Below are 23524 nucleotides of genomic sequence, written 5' to 3' on the forward strand. Positions count from 1 at the left end.
ATGAACACAGGCTGACCCATCAGCGCTGGCCTGCAACTCCTGCAGGGGCCGTTGCTGTCAGACGTGATGTGCCAAAGCCTGCACCCACCTGTCCCCAGCCCAGTTCCATGGCGGTGGGAGGCTGTGCCAGTGGCTGTGTGCTGCACCACCACACCCTCGGGGGAGGGTAGGTGCAGGCACGCCTGGGGCTGAGGGGTGCCCTGTTTCTGCAGGGTCCCAGCCCTTGTTCGCCCCCCTCCCCCCCGGGGGGTGCACCGGGGCCGGGCGGGGCGGCGCTGTCCGCGGTGCTGGCACGGCGCTCTCCGCGGTGCCCGGCCTTCTTCCCCTCCTCAGCCCCCTCCTCTTCCTCCGTCCATCCTCCTCCTCTCCGCGCCCCCTCCTCTTCCTCCGTCCCCCTCTTCCTCTTCCTTCAGCCCCCCTCTTCCTTCATCCTCCCCGGCTGCCTTCATCCCCCCTTCACCTCTCTCCTCACCTCCCCTTCCTCCTCTTCCTCCCGGCCTCCCTTTCCCCTGTTCTCCCCTTCCTCCCTCTCCCTCATCCTTCATCCCCTCCGCCTCCTCTTTCTCAGCCTTCCTCCCGCACATTCTCCTCCTTTTCTTCCTCCTCTTCTTCCCGCCTCCCCCTCTCCCTCCTCTTCCTCCCCCAGCAGTGACGTCTCTGGACGTGCTGCTCCCGGCCCGGCGCAGGCACCGCTCGGGGCTCCGGTTCCGCTCGGGGCTTCGATACCGCGGCCCGGCCCGGCTCGGCAGCGGCTCCGGCGGGGCGCGGGCGCTGTCCGGGGCCGCCCATGCGGCCGGGGGGCGATGTGGGCGGCGCGGAGCCGGCGGTAGTGCCCGCACCGGGGCCCCCCCGGGAGCATGGGCTGCATCGGCTCCAAAACCACCATCGGTGGGTGAGCGACACCGGCATGGGACCGGGGGCTTGAGGGAATAGGGGGTCCTAGGGTACGGAGGGTGTTAGGGGAACTTGAGTATGGGGAGGGGACCGTGCAGGGGCTGCTGGGGCGGCCGAGGGGTTGGAGGTGATACGATAGGGGTGTGGGGGGCTATGGACGCTGGGGGATAGGGGAGGGTGGAGAGCAGGGAGCTGAGGGGGATCCGGGGGATGGACTGGTGGTGTATGGGGATTTAGGAGGCTGTGAGGGCTGCGGGGTATAGGGAGTCACGGAGGTGGGGGGGTACTCAGAATTGGGGTATCTAAGTGTGTTGTGTATACAGAGAGCTTGAGGGCTCTGGAGGACTTGGCTACGTATAGGGTGATGGGGGCTATAGATGGGTGGGGGTTTGGGAGCTGGGGGTGCTGCTCTGGAGCAGCTGGGTGGCCCAGGGAGTGCAGGGAAATATGGGGGGGGGTGCGGACGTGTAGAGGCTGGGGGGATTGGAGCAGTTGGCCTGCAGCTCGGGGGCAGCTGGGGGATGGGGGTGCAAAGGGGCTGGGAAGGGAGTGTTGTGCCGGTCAGAGTCCTGAGAGGTTATGGGTTAGCTATGAGAGAGATGGAGTTGTTCAGGGGACTATTGGAGGTAGGGGTTTGCTGCAGTGTGTGGGGTGCAGCGGGGGTGCTGCAGATGTCCTGGGGGTGCTGCAGGAGGGACGGGGGCTGTGATCCGAAGGTGTTCTGGAGGCTGGGTTGGTGGGGGCTAGGACAGTGTTGAGAGTGTTGCAGACGTGCCGGAGGGGCCCTGGGGGTGTTGTTGCTAGGATGTCACCACAGGGTGCCCCTGCCCACAGCTGGGAGTGGGGGCGATCCTCTCTGCAATTTCCCAAGGAGGCAGGGTGTACCCTTAGATATGGGTGGGAGGCAGCACTTATGAGCTCCCCTGTATCCCACCTCACAGCTGGTTTACGTCAGCCGTGCCCACCTTGGTGCAGGGGAAATGAGGCTCCTGAGGGATCCCCTGTCTTGGCCCCTTTGGGACTGACCTTTCCTGGGAACTGCATTGACAGGAGATCCCCAGTGCTTGGGAGTCAGTGCCTGAGGGTGTGGGCATCCATCTGTTTGAAGTGTCAGTGCCAGGAGGTCAAGCTGTTGTGGTGAAGGATGGGTGTAGGTGCTTTTATTGACCCTATCCCTTCTTGCTCCTTTCCCTCCTGACCTCCTTGGAGAGGGGGATTTTGGACATAGTGGAGGAGCAGCAGCCCCCTGCAAGCATGGCCCAGTGCTGCCTCCCTCCACACACCCAGCACCTGGCCCAGTCTGGCCTGGTCCAGCTGCCCCCACCCCTCCCACAGCAGCTGCCAAGCTGGGATGGGCGCCTGGTCCCCAGTGCCAGGCTGGGGACGTGCGTTACTGCTGACACAGGCGGAAGAGTTGCCCGGGCGTGAGTCACCAGTGCTGCAGCAACGAGTTGTGTCTGGTCTCAGACTGGACAAGAAGCCGCTACCATGGGGTCAGTGGCTGGGGGACTGAGAGGGCTGCTGGAGAAGCGGAGGTGCTGAGGTTGGCCTCGGCTCTTCCTGCAGTGGCCGTGGACACAACGCTGTGTGTGGAGTGGAAGGAGGTGAAGGCACTGTCACCCCTGAGTGTTGCCCGCCCGCTGCCCCGGCTGGTGCGCCAGGCCTCCTTCGACAGCCAGGACTTCCTCCAGGTACCACTGAGCCTGGCCGTGCCCGGCTGAGGTGTCCGTGTGCCGGTACCCCATGGCGGGGCACCCGTTCTGGCCATGGCCCTGCCAGCTCGCAGTGGCTCAGGGCTGCTCTGACGTCAGCCATGAGCCGGGCTGTATCCTGGGAGAAATCAGTCCACGGTGCCTTGTTGCCATGGCAATGCAATTTGTTGCGCGCCTCCAAATCCCACATTGCTTCCCCCGTGGCCATGGGCTCTGGGCCTGGCACGGCTGGGATAGCAATGGGGACATACAACAGGGTGTCCTGGCATGGTGTGTGCTGCCAGGGAGTGGGTGCTGGGGAGCCAGGCTGTGGTGGTCTTGCACGTGCATGTGTGCGTGCCCGAGCTGGGGAGGGCACACACGTGTGTGCGACACCAAGTAGCACGGGGCCCGTACACATGTGAGTGCACACAAGCGTGCAGGTGCACGTGTGTGTACAGTGAGTTCAGGTGTGAGTGTGCAGGTGTGTGCTTATGGTCAGTTTGCGTGTCTGACTGCCTGTGTGTGTGTAGATGTGGTTACCTGAGGAGGCATGTGCAGGTGTGTGCACAGTGTCAGCGTACGGGTGTGCTGACACTGTGGGAGTGTGCACACAGGCACAGGTGCCCTGCTGTGACCATCCCTCTGCACACACGGATGCCTGTAATGGTCCCCGGGGTGGGCACCAAGCAGGACAAGCCCCCTCCTGGAGCATGGGGCTCCCAGAAGGGGAATGGTACCCAGGCTGTGACCACACTGCCCACTCTGGCAGGTCAATGTTGAGGACACTGTCGAGATGCTGCCCAAGTCACGGCGCGCGCTGACCATCCAGGAGATCGCTGCCCTGGCCCGCTCCTCACTGCACGGTAACTGCTCACCCAGGGGCTCATCTGGGAAAGGGGGCTCTCCTGAGCTGAGGAGTCTGGGCCTCTGGGGAGAGCCTGGAGGTCACCTGTCTGGAGTTGGAGGGGAGCCCAAGGGGTCACTGGTGGCATCCAAGAGGAGGGCATGGGGGTGCCAGGTCCTGTGGACTGGAGGCAGGGAGTGCTGGATCTCAGGGTTATGGGCCCTGTGTTGGGGACTTGGGGTGCCCTGGCACATGCTGACGTTGGGGCACATCCCATAGGCATCTCGCAGGTGGTGAAGGAGCACGTGACGAAGCCGACGGCCATGGCACAGGGCCGCGTTGCCCACCTCATCGAGTGGAAGGGCTGGTGTAAGCCAGTGGAGTCACCTTCTGCCCTGGAGAGCGCCTTCAGCTCCTACTGCCACCTGAGCGAGGGCGAGCAGGAAGCGCGATTCGCTGCTGGTAGGCACCACGGGCACAGCTGGTGGGCATGGTCCCCACTGCGGCTCAGGGCAGGGGCGGTGGGATGGGCTGTCCCCATGCATCCATCTGTCCATTCATCCATCCATACCATGGCACTATGGGCAGAGAGGTGCCAGGGCAGTGGGATTTTGGGGGCACCTCCCTGCATGCGTTTGACCCGTGCCTGTCCTGTGCCAGGTGTGGCGGAGCAGTTTGCCATCGCTGAGGCCAAGCTGCGAGCCTGGTCCTCAGTGGATGGGGACGACTCCAATGATGAGTCCTACGATGAGGACTTCATGCCCTCCACAGAGAGCTCCCAGCCCACCGGTAGGTGCTGTGGGGAGTGGGCAAGTTGTGCCACTGCTGGTGTGGGTGTCCCACTACTGAGGGGTAAAGGAATGGGATGCCCGTTGGCTGGCATATTGCCCAGCCTGGCCAGCCCCATACAGGCAGTGGCCCTGCCTGGCACCGTGGCAAACAGTGCCTGAGCCAGGGATGGGGAAACCCTTAAATGCAACACCTCTGTGGTGCCAGAGAGTGTTTTGCTTTTCCTTTGATGGTTACCAGTGCCCTGCATGCAGCAATTTGTGTGCAAAGCAGGCATGGGACTGCTCCCAGCCTGCAGGGCACAGGGCAGGGGGCAGCTGACATCCCTGGTGCCCTCAGCCCTGGACTGACCCAGACATCCTGGTTTCCCACAGAGCTGACAGGCACGATGCCCGCCAGCGCGCTGCTGCGAGACCTGCTGCAGGGCCACCTGTGCCAGCTGGGCGTGCGGCACGGCTCCTGCGAGCCCGAGAGCGACTCCTCGCACACCCTCTCCCCTGAGACTCTCTGCTCCAGCCTCTGCAGCCTGGAGATGGTGTCGCCCTCCGAACTCACTGCCAAACTGCTGGGCTCCCTGGGGGGTGAGGACCTGCTGCTGCCCAAGCTGCCGCCCCCAGCCAGCCAAAGTGCCTTGCGGGGCCTGACACGGCTCCGGTGCCAGGACTCCCTCTACTCCGTGTCCTACGCCGAAGCCTGTCTCTCGCCCACGGAGGACGAGGTGGTGCTGAGCAATGACTTCCCACTCCGCCGGAAAATCTCTGACGTCGCCTCCTCCGGGGTGGCATCGCTGGAGGAGGAGGAGGAGGCCGAAGAGCCCTGATGCCTCCTGGGGTGCCCTTCCTCTCCTGGTGGGGGTCCAGGTCCCCTGCCGAAGCCCTCTGGCCAGACCCCACGCTGGATGAGGGACAGGCCCTGCCACTGCTCCCCCTCGCTATCCGGGCGCAGGAGGGGTTCAGGGGGCCACTGCAGCCCCCCCAGCCAGTGTGCCCCCACCATGCCCCGGCCCTGCTTGGCCACATCGTTGCCCTCCTGGATTTTTGCATGAGAGCAGGGAAGGGGTGCAGGGAAGGGCTTGGGGGGGGGTCTGTCCCCTGCCCTGATGCCCAGATGTGCCCCCAAAAACTGACAAGACTAAATAATTGGGGCTGGTTGTTCGCATGTTCTCCCCCAAACCACCCTGGGCTCCCCTTTTGGGCACAGTTCCCTCCCCCACAATGGCATGGCTGAAACTCTCCAAGTATCCCGTGGTGCCTCTACCACCCCGAGCCAGGGTGGTGGTGGGGGTTTTGGGTGTGGGAAGGGCTTTTCTCCTCTCTCCCTGGCCAACTTTTATTGGACCGTGTTTAAAACTGTGAACTGCTGCCTTGGAGCATGGAGCTGCTGGAGGGGAGCTGTGGGGGTGCCAGGGGTGCTGTGGGTGTGCTGCGGTGCTGGGACTTCCTACCCTTTTGTACATGCATGGGGCTGGCACGGGAAGACTGCAGGGCCAGGTGGGCACAGGCTGCCAGGCTGGGGGCTTTGGGCCACCAGGAGAGCAGCCCCAAGCCAGCCCTGCAGCACGGGGCTCAGCCCAGCCAGGGGCCCCAAGTCTGCTATGAGGCAATGCAGGGTGGAGAGAGGGGGTAGGAAGCAGGACTGATGTCCCTGTCGACAAGTCACTCACCCCTAGCAGGGAACCAAGTGCCTACATGAAGGGCGACCAGCCCCCCCTGTCCTGGCTGGGGGTGGCACCCCCCCTCGGGGACCCCCCAAGCCCATGTGAGGGGTTCCAGGCATGTCGTTTGGGGGAGGAATGCCAGTTTTTGGCAATGCTTGCACGCCCTTTCCTGCATGGCACGTGTTCTCGTGGGCCACTCTCCCCCTGCATGCTGCTCCTCACCCAGCCCAGCCACTGTCCCTTGTCCCCGCACCCCGGGGTGCCCCCTAGCACCCTCTGCACCCCTGCTCCCCTGCACCCCCAGCACCCCCATCAACCCCCCGCCAGACACAGCTCCTGTTCTCCCTCCCTGCCACGGGGTGCCCGGTGTGGGGCTGGCCCCTCCTGTCCCTGCATCACCGAGGGGCTGCCGGGGCCAGCAGGCCCAACACCATGCTGATGGCTCCCTGCCACCCGCCACCCCTCCCTCCCGGGGGCAGCGGATGCTCCCCACGGTACCGGGCTGGGCTGGGGGTGCGGGGTGCCCGTGGATGGGTGGGGGCTTTGCTCTGTGTGTGTGTGCATGTGCACACCTGGGAGCGCATGGGCATGTGCACGCATGTGCATATCTGTGGGAGCTGCCTGAGCCCCCCGCCCCGCTGTGGCGGTACCTATGGAGTATCCGTGGGGTGCTCACACCGTGGCACCCCCTCCTTCGTCCTGCCAGGTCTTGAATAAAGTAAATTGTGCGAGCGCTGCGCCGGCCGCCTCTTCTTGCAGGTGGGGGGCAAGGAGGTGGCAGGCCAGCGGTGGCAGGGATGCATCCCCCTCCGCGGCCCCACGGGGTGACGGAGGCCTCGTCCCTTATCTCGCATTCCTACGGACAGGGTGCCTAATTATGGGCATCTGGCGCTGGTGGCTGGCGGGCGGCTGGACCCTCCCCACGGCAGGGCCCCGGGGGGCGCGGGCAGCAGGCGCCATGGCAGCGCGCAGCTCAGCCTCCACGTACCGCGCTGAGCTCCTCAGCGCCTACGGGCAGGGGCACGGCAAACCCCGCTTCGAGGGCGACCGGCGGCATGGACCCTTTGGGGCACGGGCACATGAGGCGTTTGGGTACCCAGGTACAGGGCATGGAGGGTGGGGGGGCTCTGCTACCCTGGGGATGGTCTCCCCAAGGGTTTACTAGCAGACCTGTGCCTGGCGACAGCCTGGGACCCCCCTCTCTGCACAGGTTGGGGGGGCTCAGGAGGGAACCCTGACTGCCCCCCAGGTGCCCTATGGCTCTTTGGACTGTCTTGCAGCTCTTACTCCCCAAGTGCTTTTGTGTTCCCCCTGTAAGTCCCCAGTAACCCCAGTGTCCCTGCTGTCCCCAGGACCACTGTGCTGCCTCCTCCCCCTTCTCCAGACCCTTTTGATCCTCCTTTTGTCCTCAGAACCCCCCCATAGCTTTTCCTCCCCAACCCAGGCCATCCAGGCTGCCCTTATGTCCTCAGCTCCCCTGTGCCCCACACCCTTTGATGTCACCTGCTAGACCCCCACTTTCTTGTACACCCCCAGTAACTCCAGTGTCCCCATCTCCCCCAGCCCACTCCCCTAGTCTTTCCTGGTCATCCCCAGTGTCTTCACCCTCCTGTTCAATTCCCCTGCTGTCCTCACGCTGTCCAGTGCCCCTGGAATCTCCCAGTGCCCTCAGGTGCCTCCAGACCACCCAGTACCCCTCCAGGCCTCCAATACCCCCATACGCCTGGGACCCCCAGTTCCCCCTGCAATCCCCCAGCACCTTCAATATCCCCAAACTCCCACTGCCACCTGCTACCCCCAGCCCTCCCTCCCCCAGTGTCACCAGACTCTCCCATACCCTGCAGTGCCCCAGACCCTGGGCATTGTGGCCCCATGCCCAGCAGCCCTCCAATGCCCACAGAGTCCCCAGGTGCCATGTACCCCTGCAGCCTGGGCACCTGGGTGCGTGCCCAGGGTGACACCTACCAAGTGGTGGCCGACGTCAGCCAGTTTGAGCCCCCTGACATTGTGGTGACCACCTCCAACTGCCATGTCGCCATCCAGGCAGAAAAGGTGAGGCACCTGAGGGGGCAGCATTCCCCCCGGCCATGGGGGTCCTGTCCCATGACACCCCCTCCTGTGGGTGGCGGGGACGGGGTGGTAACTGGGAACAGCTGTTGCTGACACTGGGGTAAATGGGAGCTGTGCCCCAGCGATGGGACAACAGGTAACTCCTGCCCTACTGCACCTCTCCTGTACTGGGGTAACTGGGAACTGTCCTCACTGAGAATGCGACAACTGGGAATTCCTGCTCCATTGCATTCTCTGCTGGAGGTGGCAATTGGGAACGGTCCCTGCTGGCACTGGAGTAGCTGGAATTTACCCCACAAGCCAAGACTTAGGCAGCTGGGGCCTGCTTCCTGCTGGCAATGGGGTAACTAGGAATTGCCCCTGAGTCACTGGGATCTTCCCTGTTGAACTCCCTGCTGGAGCCAGGGTGACTGGGAGTTGCCCCATTAGAAGCACTGGGGTAACTGGGAATGTGCTGTGTACCCACCATGCCCCATTGTGTCCCACTGCACCGGTGCTGCCTCCCCGCAGGTGGCTGAGGATGGCACCGTCTGTGACACCTTCACCCACAAGTGCCAGCTGCCTGAGGACACGGACCCGCTGTCGGTGAGCTGCACCCTCACCGAGACTGGCACGTTGGTCATCACTGCCCGGCGCCGCGCCAGTGCCGGCCCTGGGCAGCCCCCACAGCTGCTGTACCGCAGTGAGGCCACGCTGTGAGTGACACTGGGTGACAAAAGGCTCCTTGCCCTGAGTGATGCCAACCCCAGCACTGTGGTGAAGCTCAGATGGTGCCCACAGCCTGTGCCCCTCTCCACCTCCAGCCCCTCAGTGCTCCAGCTCTGTTTATAAAGTCCTTTTATTAAATTAATATAAAAATCTCTGTATTTACATGGGGAGATGTGCACAGCAGAGAGGCAGCAGGGACCCCCTGTTCCCAGCCATGAGGTGCTGAGCACAGGGGGCAGTGCCCACCCATGTCCCCCTGGACACCCCAACCTGATGCCCCTCTCTCCCCCTATGCCACCCTGAGCAGGGACATTGTGGTGCCCATGGAGGGTGAGAGGACAGTGGCCATTCTGGGGGGCACCAGGGGCTGGGGGGGTACAGAGGTAGCGAAGTGGGAAGCCCCAAGAGCTGGCAGGTAGTTGGGGAGCAGGGGCTGGCTGGAGGGCATTCGGTTGGTCCCTGGAACAGGGAGGGGGCAGCGGCACTGGATTGAGGGTGCCCATTCCTGTGCTGAGCCTGGCATCAGTGGGCTCAGGGTGGGCATCCCCCGGCACCTGCCAGAGGGCCCCTGTGGCTTCTGGGGACATGGGGGGGTGGATCTCAAGGGTCTCACTGGCCCTTGGGGGTGTCGTCATCATCGTCGCCCCCAGGACCAGCCTCGCGGGGCATGTGGTGGTGCTGGTGGCGGTCCCAGAGCTGGTGCAGGGCGGTGGTGTCGGCCTCGGTGGTGCTGGCGGTGCTGTCACGGAAGCTGGCGAGCGGCGGGCGCACCTTCACCCCCTTGCCTGTCAGTGAGCCCTCGATGGCCTTGCGCAGCTGCGGGGACCCCAAACCCATGGGCAAACAGCTCCAGGTGCCACTCTGTGCCCCTCCAGGCTCCCTGCCCCCTGCTCACCTCCTTGAGGGACACCATGCCCACCAGCCGCCCAATGCTGGTGACGAATGCGTGGTCCAGGCCCAACAGAGAGAAGATGGTGTGGGTCTGCAGGAAGAGGGGGCTGAGTTGGGGGTCTGAGGGTTGCGGGTGGGGGTCTGGGGTGGGGTGTGGGCGCACCTTGTGCAGCGAGGTGTGCTCCACCAGCTGGAAGGGTGCGGGGTCAATCTTGGCACTGCTGAAGTCCACCAACTGGTCCAGCTGCTGTTCTTCCCACTCCAGTATCTGGGGAGGTACCATTGGGCAGGGTGAGGGGTACGGCCTCCCCACAGGTGCCAGCAAGGGCCCCCCCATCCTCCCTACACCCAGTCTTATGGAGAAATCTGCGTTATCCCCCCTCTACCTCCCCATGCCCACCTCATGCTCTGGCACCCCTTTGGGATGTCTGGGATCCCTCTGAGAAGGAGGGTCCTGCCTGTCTCTGCCCAACCCCTCACCTCTGCTGGGGTCATCTTGTCACCCAGAATCATCTCCTCCTGCAAGAGAGGTGTGTTGGAGCAGCCCTGAGGGAGGCAGGCGGTGCATCCGCACACCGGCTGCACGCAGGACACAGGCAGGGTGCAGGCAGGGTACAGGCAGGGAACGGCAAGGGTGTAGGCAGCACATGCAGGCAGGGAACAGGCAGGGAATGGCAAGGGTGTAGGCAGCACGTGCAGGCAGGGTGCAGGCAGGGAACAGGCAGGGAATGGCAAGGGTGTAGGCAGCACGTGCAGGCAGGACATGGGCGGGGAGCAGGCAGGGTACAGGCAGGACATGGGCAGGTCAAGTAACATGATTGGTTGACAGGACATTGGTCACACCCTGATTGGCCACAGTTGGACAAGTCAAGCTTGTGATTGGTGGAGAGAATGCAAGGTGTGCCATGATTGGCTGAGCAAAGTGGAGCAGATCCCGTGGCTGTGATTGCTGGGAGGCTCCGTGTCCCAGTTCCTGGGAAGGTTTGGGACAGGGGCGGTGCACACCAGGATCGGCTGGATGGAATCGTAATCATCCAAAATGAACTGCACGGACATAGGCCCAACGTGATTGGCCAAGCACAATCTTGCCAGGCCTCTGATTGGTTGAGAGAACTCCTGCCAGGCTCTGATTGGCTGGGAGAAGCTGTGCCCAGGCTGCGATTGGCTGCAGCTTACCACAATGGAAAGGCGGACGCGTTTGGCCTTGGGATAGGCTGCGGCCTGGGCCTGGCCCATGGGAGAGACGGAGGTTAGGGGTTGGGATGGGATGGGATGGGATGGGATGGGATGGGATGGGATGAGGAGATATGGGCAGGAATGGGATGGGATAGGATGGGATAGGATGAGGAGATATGGGCAGGAATGGGATGGGATGGGGTGGGATGGGATGGGATGGGATGGGATGGGATGGGGTGGGATGGGATGGGATGGGACGGGATCTGATGGGATGGGATGGGATGGGATGGGATGGGATGGGATGGGATGGGATGGGATTGGATGGCATGGCATGGCATGGCATGGCATGGCATGGCATGGGTAGGAACGGGATGGGGTGGGATGGGATAGAAAATGATGGAAAGGGATGGAAAGGGATGTGATAAGAAAGGGCAGAGCTGGGCAGGGCTGGGAGGGACCAGGCAAGGCCAGGCAGGGCTGGGCAGGGCCAGGCAAGGCCAGGCAGGGATGGGAAGGGATGTGCAGGGCCAGGCTCTCACCTCAGTGGGCTCTGCGGAGGTGTTGGCACAGAAGAGGCTCTTGAGGGCGATGCCAGTGTGGTCAGCGGTGCCAGCTGTGGGTGGAGAGGCGGTGTCAGTGGGGGGGACAGAGGGGGGCCAGGAGGGCCACATGCAGACTCACCTGGGGGGCTGTCAGCCGGGCTGCTCGACACCCGCTTCAGCGCCGGCTTCAGTGGCTTGCGGAGTGCGGGGCGGGCAGGGGAGCCCGAGGAGGTCTCTGTGTTGATCTGTAGGGGTATAGGGTGGTAGGGTGATGGTGGGGGGCACCTTGACCGGGCATCCCCCAGGATAGTTGCATCCCTCACCTGGAAGCGGATGCTGGAATCGGAGAGCCGGTGCCCATCCTCGGACAGCACCTTCTGCCGCAAGGTCAGGAGTCGGCGGTGGGGACTGAGCTGGTTGTTGAGCAGGGCACCCACCTGAGTCCGCTCGATGGAGCCCAGTAGGATCATGGACTCTGCCAGACACAGCAAGGGGCCACGTTGGCTCCTGATATTCCCTCTGCCATCCACCCCCCCATCCTGGCACACTCCACGGCTGCTGTGGATGCCGGCAGAGCCCCCTCTGTGTCTCACCAGCTGACTCCACCAGTGGCAGGTTCTTCATCTTGGTGCTGTGCAGGACCTGCTGCAGGTCCCGGTACTTGCAGCTGAGGGTGACGTAGCGGATATCCCGCACCATGATGTCCTCCACCCGCACGTTGTACTTCCTGCCCAGGAAGGGGAGCAGTGGCCTCAGAGTGATGCCATCCCCTCCCCTTGTGCTTAGTGAGGGGTTTGGGGCTGGGGCAAGGGACACAAACTCACTCGTGGTGGCCCCAGCCCAGCTCAGGGAGATAGGGAAGCTTCTTGATGCGGATGATGCTGTCGTAGAGGGAGGGCTGGAGGCTCTGGGCCACAGCATTGGCCAGGATGACAGCGATCATGACAGGCAGGATGTGCGAGATCTGCCCCGTCAGCTCGAAGACGATGACGGCCGTGGACACCGTGTGGGTGACAGCACCCGACAGTGCGGCCGCCCCTGCGGCCACCCCCAGGAGACACAGGGAGGGGGGCTGTCAGCTATCGCCCACCAGGCTATGTCCCCACCCTGGGTTCCCCCATCTAAGGCATCCACCACATCCGGAGCCCTTGGGACCATCCCCAGTGGTGGCATCACTCCCAGTTCTGGGGATCATCACCTCAGCTGTGGGGCAGTATCTCCAAATCATGCCCACCATGGTGTCCTCATTCCAGCTCAGTGCTTACCCACCACGGCGTAGCCCCCTGGCACGATGCGATAGATGTTGTTATCTGCGTGGATGCCGTCAGGGAACCAGGCTGCCATGCTCTCCCCCACCAGGCGCCCAAAGGCTGCCCCTGCCCAAAGAGACGGGCTGGGATCGGGCACAAGGCTCTCCTGGCACCCGGCCCAGCCTCACGCCCTCTCCTCTGCCTGATGCTGCCAGGGAAAGGGACACCTGGAGGCACCCACAGGTGCCCAGTGTGGGCTGCGAGGTGGCTTCCTCCTCCCTCTGTGCCCACACAGGGTACAGGGACTCACCAATGACGAAGACGGGCATGAAGGCTCCACATGGCACTGGGATGGTAGTGGCCAAGGCTGACATCCAGAACTGCAGGGCAGACACCCATTAGTTGCCCTCCCGGACCCAGCCCTGCCTCCTGTCCCTGCTGTGACCCTCATCTAGGTGCTGTAGAGCAGCACGTGGGCACCACACCCTGCCATGGGGCATGGGCTCCTCCCAGGGGCACCCTGCCAGCTCCTCCCTGGTGGTACTTGGTGGCATCTGGCCAGCACCTCCCTGGTGGCACCTAGGAGCAAGCAGCCAGCACCTCCCTGGTGGCACCTTGGTGGCTCCTAGCCAAGATCTCTTTGATGGCATGCCAGCACCACCCAGCAAACACCTTGGTGGACTCTCGAAGCAGCCACCCAATGCCTTCTGGTGCCACCTTTCTGGCAACAATCTGGCATCTCCCTGGTGGCATCCAGGAAATCCTCTCCATAAGCTCCTGGTGGTACCTTGGGGGTGACAGGGTCAGTAGGCACCCACCTTCATGAGGATGAAGACAACAAGTGTGATGAAGATGTTGGAGCGGGGATGGTGCCAGGCCTCCAGAATGCCCAAGTATTCGAATTCATCACTGAGCCCCTGCTTGGCCCACGTCTGGTTGTCAAAGAGTGTCACCAGGGTGTCCTTCTGGGTGAGCTGGTGATGGGCAGGGATCAGCTGGGGCTTGTGGTGGCCCTTGGGTGGGGACCTGTGTGTCACCCCATGGCAGGTACCTGGCCAGCCATGAACTGTCCAAAGCCGGGCGGGAAGGTCAGCGTGGAGATGATCAGCGTCACCAGGGCAGGGAAGAGCAGGCGCCTGGCAGGGTGGCACAGGGCAGGGGGTGATTTTGGTATAGCCCCAGCTCCACCATCCTGCTGCTGGGGACTGCTGGGCACCTACTTCTTCATGAGGAAGCGGTTGATGGTCTTCTGGCGGCGCATGAACTGCACGATCTTGCGGTTGAGGTAGACGAAGAGTGCACCCCCGAAGCCGCTGGCGATCCTGGGCAGAGCCAAGGGGAGAGGTGTCCTGCTGCCACCACCAGCACCACCAGCGCTGCCGCTGCCACCCCTGGGGCCATAGGATGGGTGCTGGGATGGCCGCACTCACCCGATGACGGCAAAGGCAGGCAGCTCCTGCAGGTCGAAGGGGAAGTCGAGGCGGAAGCGGGTTTTGAACAGTGCCGTGATTGTCTCTGGGGGATGGTGGGGGTCAGTAGGGCTGGGCAGGCGACCCCTGTGCCCTCACCCTGCCTGAGGTACCTTCATCCTTGTTCCAGACGGCAAGGACACGGAAGATGAAGGCGCTGAAGGTGGCAGCGAAGAAGCCGCGCCAGTAGTTGCGGACGGCAAAGAAAGTGGAGGTGACCTCGATGCTGAAGAGGACGCCTGGCATTGGGGGGAAGTGCACAAGGGAGGTGGAGAAACCTAGGCAGGGCCCCGGTGCCTGGCATGCTTCCCACCCTGAGTCCACACTCGTGCACAGCCCATGGGGGGCCCCATGGACACACTACGGGGCAGTTTGAGGGCTTCCCTGGCAAAGCACGTGGCTGGTCCCAGCTGGGCACAGTGGACACGGCACAGTGGGCCAAGCACGAGTCTGCATGAGCAAGAGGGTAGCACAGGCATGTGGGCAGCGACATGAAGGGTGGCACTGGGATGGAGTGAGGCGCACACGGATGGACAGACAGACAAATGGGGCAGCAGGCAAAGGGCAAGGAAAGAGTCAGACACATCACCAACCTACGGGCAGGGCTCAGCGGGACTGGAGTGGGGAGCTCCCTGGAGCGCAGGGCGGCAGGGGAGAGGACAAGAGCAGACGTTACGCATCTGGGACGATGGTGCCCGCTCCTCCCTTGCTCCTCCCTGCTGAGCAGCACTGCCCTCTCCCAGGCCAGCTGTCCTGGGGGTCCTGCTTGCCTCGCCAGGTGGACCCTGCTGCCTGGGCGGGAGGTGCAGGGGGTGTGGGGGGGCCCCGGGTGACCCTACCTCCAATGGGGGCGGCGAAGCAGCAGCCAACACCGACGGCGCAGGCAGCTGCCAGCATTTCAATGTTTCTTGCCTCATTCTGTGAGGAAGACAGGAGTGAGTGGGCACTGTCCCCCCAATCCCAGGCACTGCCAAACCTGCTGGTGGGCACAGGTTGATCCTCCTGGGGCCAGCCTGCCTTGCTCACCTCATAGAAGCCCCCAAAGAGGGAGAGGAAGCGGCTGAGCAGGGCTGCACACATGCTGGCAATGTGGACGAAGGGACCCTGAGAGGACAACAGGGGGACTGAGGATATTGCCCTCAGCCTCACTCCCTGGCCCCTGCTCACCCTGCCCCAGGCACTGCCCTCACCTCCTTGCCCAGGGGCATGCCGCTGCCCAGGGCACATGTCAGTCCGATCACCTTGGCCACAAAGGTCTTGAGGGTGAGGTACTCCTTCAGCACGACGCCCCGCAGGATGGTCTTCATCTCGGGGATCCCCGAGCCTGGTGACATGGGGATGGCCTTGACCAACAGTCATGAAGGGGGGACACTGCCCCATGGTTCTGGGGGGTAATCCTTGATGCTCTGCCACACCCCACTGCCACAGGGAGATCCCAGAAACGCCACTTCCCACAGTAATCAGGAACAGCCCCATGATTATGTAGGCACAGCTCAACCCATAGCCCCACAGGAACTCCAATCTCATAGCCCCCAGGAGACCCTCTGAAGATCAGCTCTTAGCCCTAGGAAGACCCCCAAGCCTGCTAGCCTCATAGCCCAGGAGGACATCCACCCCTTAACTCACAGGACACTCTCTGAAGACCTCTCTCATAGGCCTTAGAAGACCCCCAACCCCACAGCTCAGGATGATATCCAAATCCTAGTCCCCAGGAGATCCTCTGAAGACCAGCCCATGTCCCTAGAAAGACCCCCAGGACCTCCAGGAAGACACCCAGGCAGCTCCCAAGGCACAGCCCCAGGGAGTGGACACCCTGTTTAGGGTGCAGGCAGCCCCCTGATGCCCTACCCACGGCCTGGGGGGCAAGGATCTGGGTGAAGCCAGCTGAGAAGGTGATGAGCACAGTGGGGTAGGTGACCCAAGCCATGTACTGCAGCAGCACGTTGGTGTCCAGGCCGCCGTACATCCACTTCTGAGCTGTGGGAAGAGCCGGTCAGATGGGCGGTGGGTGGCAAGGCACATGGCATGGCCCTATGGCATGGCCACTCCCAGCCCTGCCACGGTCCCAGGAACCCACTGGTACCTGCTTACCTTGAAGACACGTGGCGATGGCGAAATCCATGGCCCAGCTGACCAGTGCCATGACCAGCCCCAGCAGTATGAGGAAGACCCAGTCCTCGCCCACCTTGGAGATGAGGAACCGCTGGCACTGCAAGGCGCAGACTGTGGACACAAGGGCGGGTTCAGGGCTGGGTGCCCCAGGGATGGGCACACTGAGGTGGCAGAGCCAGGCTGACAGCAACATAAATGCTCACAACCAGCAGCACTGACCCAGCACCGCTGGTACTGTCTGGTGCAGGAGCACCTCTGTGTCCAGCTGTCACAGCCAGCTGACTGTGCACAGTCACACACGGCACCGCCGGGCATGCACCTCCCACCAGCACAGCCTCCCTGGCATGGCCCCAGCTAGAGGGGCTGGGGGCCCCCAGGCCCTGCAGTGTGCCTGGCTATTTCGGGCCATTGTGTCCCTGCTGCCCGGCGGGCAGGTGGCATTGTCCTCGGCGCCGGTGTCCCATGACAGCCAGAGAAACTCTACCCACACCGCCGTGGTGGGGTGGGCAGCCGTGTCCAGACTGTGCCGCCGTGGGGCTGTGCCCACCCGTGTCCATATCCCGGTGACCCTTACCACGACAGGGGGCACAGCGGCCCTGGGTGTACTCCAGCAGCTCGGAGGGGCGGCGGGGTCGGGGGGTGTCCCCCTCCTGCAGCCGCAGCCGGGCCGCCTCATCCTTGGCAAAGGTGCCCAAGTCCTGCGTGTAACGCCCATACATCTGGGGAAAAAGGAGTAGGCAGGGGTGTCAGGGCAGCTGGTACCCCAGCTCCTGCACCCGAGTGGGGAAACTGAGTCAGGGGAGCAGTGGGCATGCTGGCATGGCCTGCCACGTGAGGCAGGCCAAACCAAAGGGGTGGAGGTGCCTGTGGGAGTGCCCGGCTGCCCTCGGGGCGTGGGAAGGAGCCAGGCAGATAAGGTGAGTGTGGATCGATAGTGATTGTTTTGCTCACGTGCCCAAAGCAGGCAGCTGAAACGTCAGTACCAGTCTCCGGCCCTGCCCAGGTGCCCCAGGCACCGGACTGTGCTGGTGGAGGGTGGGGAAGGGCCTCCAGTGATGGGACCGTGGCCAGCTTGGCCAGGAGACTCTCTGAGGGCTAGTATTGGGGTTGTGCCGGCACTCTGCAGGCACCACACCCCGACATTGCTAAGAGCAATGAGGGCTGGGATACCCCCCCAAAAGCCGCCTTGGCAGGCCACAGGTGACACGAGCTGGCTGGTCTCAGCTGGCAGCAGAGAGGCAGGAGGACAGAGAGGGACAGGATGTACCCCCAGTTCCAGGAGGAGGGGGCACAACATCAGGCCCAGGGCGGTCCCTGGACTGTGACGAGGGGGTTAGGGATCAAAGGGGTGCGAGTGGCTCTGTGCCCACATAGGAATCACCCCCTTTCCTCGGGTGCCTCCTGCCTGGCTGCGGCACGTGGCCTGGCCCTGGCAGGGGGTGGCCCTGGCAGTGCCCCTTGTGCTGGCCAGGAGCTCTTTGTGCCTGTCTTCCCCACTGAGCCGGGGGCATTTGTCCCGCGCTGGCGGGCACTGCCAAGGACTCGGTTGCTTGGTTTCCGTCTCACTCCCCCCGCACGACCTGAATGCCAAGCGCCAGAGGTTGGCCCGGCACAAAGGGAGGCTTCAGGGCCGTGGGGGCCCTGCCAGGCTCCCACGTCGGGACAACGTGAGCCCCATGCTGATGCCGTGCCCACCCGCCGTGCCGTGCCAGCGCAGCGCGTGGCTGCCCAGCCGGGGCGCAGCCGCCCTCCTCCCCGGCACGGCCCGTGCCGGCGCCCGGCCGAGGGGCAACGCCACGGGTGGGCACCGCGCTGGGCACGTGGGCAGCCCAGCCCTGGCTGCTGGCAGCAGTGCCCACCCTGGATGCTCGGGTCCTGTTCGCAGCCCCCTGGCCTGCTGGCACATGACAACTCCCCGTGGGGACGGCATGAAGGTGCACTTCTCACGGGGCAGCGCTCCTGCCCAGGTCCCTTTGGTAGAGAGCAGAAAGCAGCCAGAGCGGCGCCGGGTGGATTCTCTGCTGTCTAATACCCAGGTTGTGCCCAGCAGCGGGAGGGAGGGTGGGGATGGAAGCAGAGAGAGGAGGGTGAACTAATTTCCACTGCTGACCCTATCCTGGCACGGATTTTCCCCCAAACTCCTGCTCAGCATGGGCTCAGTGGCTCCTTGCCCTGTGGAAAAGAGCTGGGGGGAAGGGCATGGCCACCTTGAGGGGCCAAATCCAGCATTGGCTGACAGAGGAGGACCCCGGCCCTGCACGGGGTCTTGCTTTCAAAGGCTCCCTTTGAAAAAAGCTTGTTTGCTCTGGAAGATGAAATGGGCCGTCACCCCAGGAGTGCTGTCACCCTGCCAAGCACTTGCCTGCCTGGCCCCACTGCTGACCCATGGCCAGCCCAAACCAAGATAAGAGCAGCCCCAGGCTGAGTGCTCCCCAAACCACCTCTGTGTCTACCTCTTGGGGCTGTGCCAGGGGCTGCCACACTGCCCTGTCAGGTGTTGGGGCACACGGTGGGATGCCCAGTGCCAGAGGTTCCAGCCTGGTTGGGGGTGGTGGGATTTGCCCCCCTCTGCTTCACTTTGCAGCTGACCCCACTTGTAACAACAGGGGTACGAGCAAAGGGGCTGTGCCACCCCACTGCCACCTGCCACCCCATGCCCACCCCATGCCACAGCCCCACAGGAGGGATGTGGGACCCCCATGGGTGCCCAGTGCTGAGCAGCCACAGCTACTGTGCCCACAGCCCTGGCATGGCTGTGAGGGCCAGTGGTGGGCTCTCTCCTTCCTCCTCCTCCTCCGCTTCGGTTATTTTTCCACAAAGGCCTTTTGAAACACAAACAGCCCCGGGACTCCGGCCTCTGCCGTGAAGCAGCTGAACAATCACAGTGCCGGGCGGGCAGGGAGCGGGCACAGGGGGGGCTGGCGGGGGGCACTCGGGGACACGGGCACGGGCCAAGGCTGCTGTGTTGGTCCTGGGCTCCTGCACTGCAGGCACCGGCTGTGCCACAGCCCCTTGGGCACTGCCAGCCCATGGTGCCTGCTGTGCCCGGGCGATGCTGCGCCTGGGGCGGGCACTGGCATCTGGTGCTGCCGTGTCCCCGTGCCAGCCTGTCCCATAGCACTGAGCTTGCTTGGCAGTGGTGCCCACCTCCTCATGGCTGATGCCGGCCAACCTTTCTCCCCAAATTTCCCCTAGGGGAGATATTTAAAGGCAAGGGAGTGGGGGGTCCTCTGGGCTGGCAGTGGGCAGGCAGAGGCTAGGGGGTGTGTGTCACGCTACCCGTCTTAGCCAGGCTCTAATCACCCTGAGAGGCTCTGCAATGAACAAGGGCAGTTTGTCAAGCTTAATCCCCCCCACGGGGCCTTTTGCTCCCTGCCATGACAGCCTGGCATGTGGGGGACACTGGGGCTGATGTGCACCCTGGCACCCTCAGCATGCCAAGGGTTCCCACAGACACCTGCCCAGCATGGGGACCCCAGGGTGGGATGCCTGGGGAGACCTTTAGGTCTGGGGCCCTAAGATCCATGGCATCCCAGGGCTGGTGAAATCTGGGGAGGGGAAGGGCATGTGGTAGGGACAGAGACCTTTGGGCATGGCTGGGCACAACCCTGCAGCCTGGCTGTGATGGCTTGGCTGTGGGCACAGGCAGGAGCTGTCTCCAGGCTGCCCAGCTCAGACCAGCCCATGCCAGGCTCCAGCTGCATCCTGACCCTCCTGGCAGGTGCTGGCAGGAGCAGGTGGTGGCTCAGATGCACTGGGGAGGGCTGGGCACTCCTCCTGCCCAGCACGTGCCCAGGCAGCTCCCACAACTCAGGTGTGAGGCTATGGGACGGGAGCCCGCACCCAGCCTCACCCACGAGCCCTAGGTGCTTTCATGAGCCTCACTGAGCCCAGAGGCCATGGGGATGGGCACCATGGAGCACTCAGGCCATGGGTGCTACCCTGCCCAAAGAAAAGGAGGGCAAAGTCTGCTGATGCCGAGCACGGCTGTCCTGATGCCAGCCCAGCGTGCCTCTCCCCTCACGCGCTGCCCGCAGGCTCCTCTGCCCCGTGGTGCCCGGCTGGGGTGGCCTCTCTGCTCAGCCACCGTGACCAGGCTGCCCAGGGGGGCCGTCCGGAGCCGGCGGCGGGGAGAGGCACCGCCACAGCTCGCCCCTGTTCCTGCCCCCGACTGCTCCCTGACTCAGCCTTGCCGGGAAGAACCGTGGGGTCAATAAGGTCGTGGAGATGACGGCACAGCCGCGGTTCCCATGGCCAGCTGGTGTCCTGCAGCCACCTGACAGCGGCGGGGCAGGGGCGGCTTGGGGTGAGCACTGAGGGGCACCGCCAGAAGAAGGGTTTGGGTGCTGGGGAAGGCAATGCAGAGGGTATACAGAGCAGCAGTGCCCCGACGCTGCCCCGTGCGCCCATGCTGGGTGGGTAAGGCTCAGCAGGGCCCGCCCCGCACACAGCAACCTGCTCAGACTCTCTTGGGCAGCCGTGGGCACGACAACTCTGTGGCCACACAGTCCCTGCTTCCCTGCACACCTCCCTGGCCCTGTCTGTCCGCATGTCTTTGCCAGAGCAAAGTACCGTCCGCCTTGGGCACCGTCCCAAGTAGAGGCCAGGGAAAAGCACCTTTGCCCGTGATGTCTGGGGGCCGTGGGCAGTGGAGAGCAGTGGAGTCACTGGGGACACAGCGGGGAAGGAGGACACCCCAGGACAACGGGACACACTGGTGCCAGTGGGGAGGCCTCGGAGGAAAAGGAGTTGTAAACATGGGGCTAAGGTTGCGGGTGGGGGAGATACGTTATCTCGGGGGCAGAGGGCCGGGGACATGCCGTACGGGGGAGAGGAGTGTGCCCGGCTGGCGCCTCTGGGACCCCCACAGGGTGGGCATCCCTTCCCAGTGAGGAGGGTTTTTGGCAGGGGGTGGTGAGGTGTGTGCAGAAGTCCTGCCCTGGGAGTGGGGGCTCAGCTGGGCTCCTTCACAGCCGGGGGGACTGGGAGTGACACCCCAAACAGGATACAGCACCCCAAACAGGGCACCGCGGAGTTCTGCCGCCCTGAGCAGGGCAGCACCTCCAGACCCCCAAAACCCCCGGGTGCTCCATCGCGCCCTGTCGCATCCTGGGCTACCCCGGTGTCCGCCCGGTGCCCCCAGTACTCACCAAGGTCTGCTCATACTGCAGCGCCCGCTGCGCCTCGCTCTCGGAGGCCATGGTGCCGCCGCTGCTGCCGCCGCTCCGCTCCGCGCCGTCCCGGTGCCGGTGCCGCTGCCGGTGCCCGCGGCGGCCGCAGCTCCTCCCGGACCGCGCGGGGCGGGCCCGGGGCACTGCCCGGGGGAGGGATCGGCCGCGCTCCGCCTCCGCCGGCAGCGCCCGGCACCGGCGGCTCCCGGTACCGGCACCGGCAGCGCCGGGCACCCAGCGCCCGGCTGGGTCGAGGGGAGTCCGGCCGGGAACTCTGTCCCATGGCTGTGCCCCGTCCACAGTGGCCTTTGCCCAGGATGGCACCCGTGGGCAACCAGTGGGTGCAGGTGAGGGTAAAAGCCGGCATAGGGTGACCACGGGCCAACTTTCCCCTGGGACACGTTGCTCCCTCTTCCCACAGGTACAAGGGGCTGGCGTGGGGGCTGGGCGCTGCTTCCCCGTGGGTTCTCCCCGGTGAGATGTGGGAGGACTGGGCTGAGGCTCTGCAGATGATCATCCCCAGGCTAATGGCCATGCCTGGCTGGGGGACAGATCGGTGGGGGCAGAGTGCCTGAGGTCTGTGTTGTCATGAAGGGCACGAGGGCACCTGTCAATGCCCAAGGGGGGCAGGGCACCTTGGCACTCTGGGGACTCACCACCCCAAAGCTGACAGGGAGCTCATCCTTACCGTGATGCTGCTCAGTGTCCCAGGACTGTCAGCCCCCAGGGAGAGAGATGGGCTCCACTCTTCGTTGCTGAACTCGCTGGACAGTAGAGGCTCAGTCCTCTCCAGAGAGGCACACGGGTAGAGCTTGGCAATCCTTGGGCAAGGTGCTCCGGCATGGCAGGCTGGCTGCCGGGACCTCTGTCTCACCGCCGCCACGGGCTCAGGGGCAACCGGGGCAGCTGGAAGGGCCACTCTCACCCTCCTCCCCGGGGCACAGGATGGCACCTTTGTGGCAAGAACTGGGTGCAGGGAAAGGCAGAGCTGTGGCACTGCTGGACTGATGCTGCGGGATCGGGAATGGGCTAGTTCTCACTGCCCAGGTGCCACCCTCTGGTTTGACGTCGGCACCCCCAAGGGTGGGTGACGATTGCTGGGCTGGGGGCTGGGATATGTCCTGTGCCAGTCTGGGAGGGTGCATTGCCCGACACGAACCGGTTTGAGGCAGGGAGGTGACAAAATGGGTTGCCCGCTCATTGTATCCCCAGGCACGGAGCTCCCTCCTTGCTCGTCAGCTCCTGGCACTGCCCCGTGGCAGCAGGGATGTTCATCCGGCGGGGAAGCCCTGTGCCAGGACACATGCTCTGCCCACTGCCACCAGCGTGCCTGGCTGTGGGCCACCAGCACACTGCAAGGCCACCACAGGTGATGCCACCCTCCTGGCACAGGCGTGGGTGCCTGTGGGTGTACTCAGGGAAGGACACCCAGCCTAGCGCACAGGGCTTTGTCCCAGCCCAGTGTGCCCCAGTGCCATTCTTCTATTGCTCTACCACTACTCCAGTCTAGCCTAGTGTCACCTTGGGTGTGGCCCCAGTAGGCTAACATTTTCCCCCTAGAGTGCTGAGGTTTTGCCACTATGCCTTACTGCTGTCCCAGTAGAGCCTAGTGTTACTTTCCCTACAGCTCAGGCACTGTTCCAATACAAGCCAGTATAGCTCTGACTGTCCCAGTCCTCCCAGTGTATACCAGCACAGTATGAGTGGCCCCAGAGATCCCTCAGTCCTCCACATTAGGGACTGAAGGGCAGGTGGCAACATTGGGTCTCCCATGGGCCCCACAAGGCCTTAGTCCAGTGCAGCTGTACTGGGATGACTGGGGTTGCTGGGGTGTCTGTGCCCAGCCCTGGGCACGCGGCTGGCTGTGAGTGCTGCAGGACAGGGCCTCCAAGGGTGGCAGCTGGCTTGGGGCCCCAGGCTGGGCTCTTCATGCCACCATGGAGGTGTGGGGAACAGAATCCTTGTGTCCTTGTGCCAGCGGGCACCGTCTACAACTGTGTTGGCAACCTCCACCGTGGGCAGAGGTTGGCATCATGGCTCCAGCTGTGGGCACTGTACACTGCTCTGGTCCTCTCCAGTGCCACCCCACAGCCCATAGGGATATCCTCATCCTGGCATTGGCTTCCATACCCCATATCCCCTAATATACATCCCCAACCACAGCAATGCCAGGGCCTGCAAGTTCCCCTGGCGCCCAGCACGGGATGCAGGGGCACGGCCCTGTGCCTGCTGCTGCTAGGAAGAGACAGGAGCCGGG

At 63.9% G+C, this 23524-nt stretch overlaps 3 protein-coding genes across 6 annotated transcripts; 2 read left to right on the forward strand and 1 right to left on the reverse strand.

Annotated features, from left to right (window-relative positions):
* Positions 1-772: 772 nt before the first annotated feature.
* FAM131A (family with sequence similarity 131 member A) lies at positions 773-6609 on the forward strand. The gene is given in 7 exon segments (XM_042042644.1): positions 773-843; positions 845-888; positions 2461-2585; positions 3358-3451; positions 3712-3894; positions 4093-4221; positions 4596-6609. Coding segments are annotated over 7 exon segments (1077 nt in total). The 5' UTR covers positions 773-787; the 3' UTR covers positions 5042-6609.
* LOC121671270 (heat shock protein beta-7-like) lies at positions 6531-8808 on the forward strand. Its single transcript, XM_042042645.1, has 3 exons — positions 6531-6978; positions 7779-7930; positions 8459-8808. Exons 1-3 carry the CDS (start codon positions 6531-6533, stop codon positions 8645-8647), a joined length of 789 nt encoding a protein of 262 aa, XP_041898579.1. The 3' UTR covers positions 8648-8808.
* Positions 8799-21361, reverse strand: CLCN2 (chloride voltage-gated channel 2). Of its 4 annotated transcripts, XM_042042643.1 has the most exons (24): positions 21247-21361; positions 16671-16815; positions 16076-16207; positions 15833-15961; positions 15175-15308; positions 15011-15088; positions 14824-14902; positions 14098-14223; positions 13946-14030; positions 13736-13837; positions 13567-13651; positions 13334-13489; positions 12826-12895; positions 12531-12641; positions 12090-12303; positions 11859-11992; positions 11589-11740; positions 11405-11510; positions 11263-11336; positions 10724-10774; positions 10028-10066; positions 9711-9815; positions 9552-9638; positions 8802-9472 (listed from the first exon to the last, which is right to left on the reverse strand). In XM_042042643.1, exons 1-24 carry the CDS (start codon positions 21295-21297, stop codon positions 9266-9268), a joined length of 2652 nt encoding a protein of 883 aa, XP_041898577.1. In that variant the 5' UTR covers positions 21298-21361; the 3' UTR covers positions 8802-9265. The 4 variants fall into 4 exon arrangements, with proteins under 4 accessions (XP_041898576.1, XP_041898577.1, XP_041898575.1 ...); XM_042042642.1 differs by lacking the exon at positions 13567-13651 and having other exon boundaries at positions 8799-9472; positions 13334-13528; positions 13946-13971; positions 21247-21356; XM_042042640.1 differs by lacking the exon at positions 10724-10774 and having other exon boundaries at positions 8803-9472; positions 21247-21356.
* Positions 21362-23524: the final 2163 nt, after the last annotated feature.

The sequence above is a fragment of the Corvus kubaryi genome, unplaced genomic scaffold, assembly GCF_017639235.1.
Source record: "Corvus kubaryi isolate FWS band 111438036 unplaced genomic scaffold, C.kubaryi_AGA036_p1.0 37397, whole genome shotgun sequence".
NCBI classification, from domain to species: domain Eukaryota; kingdom Metazoa; phylum Chordata; class Aves; order Passeriformes; family Corvidae; genus Corvus; species Corvus kubaryi.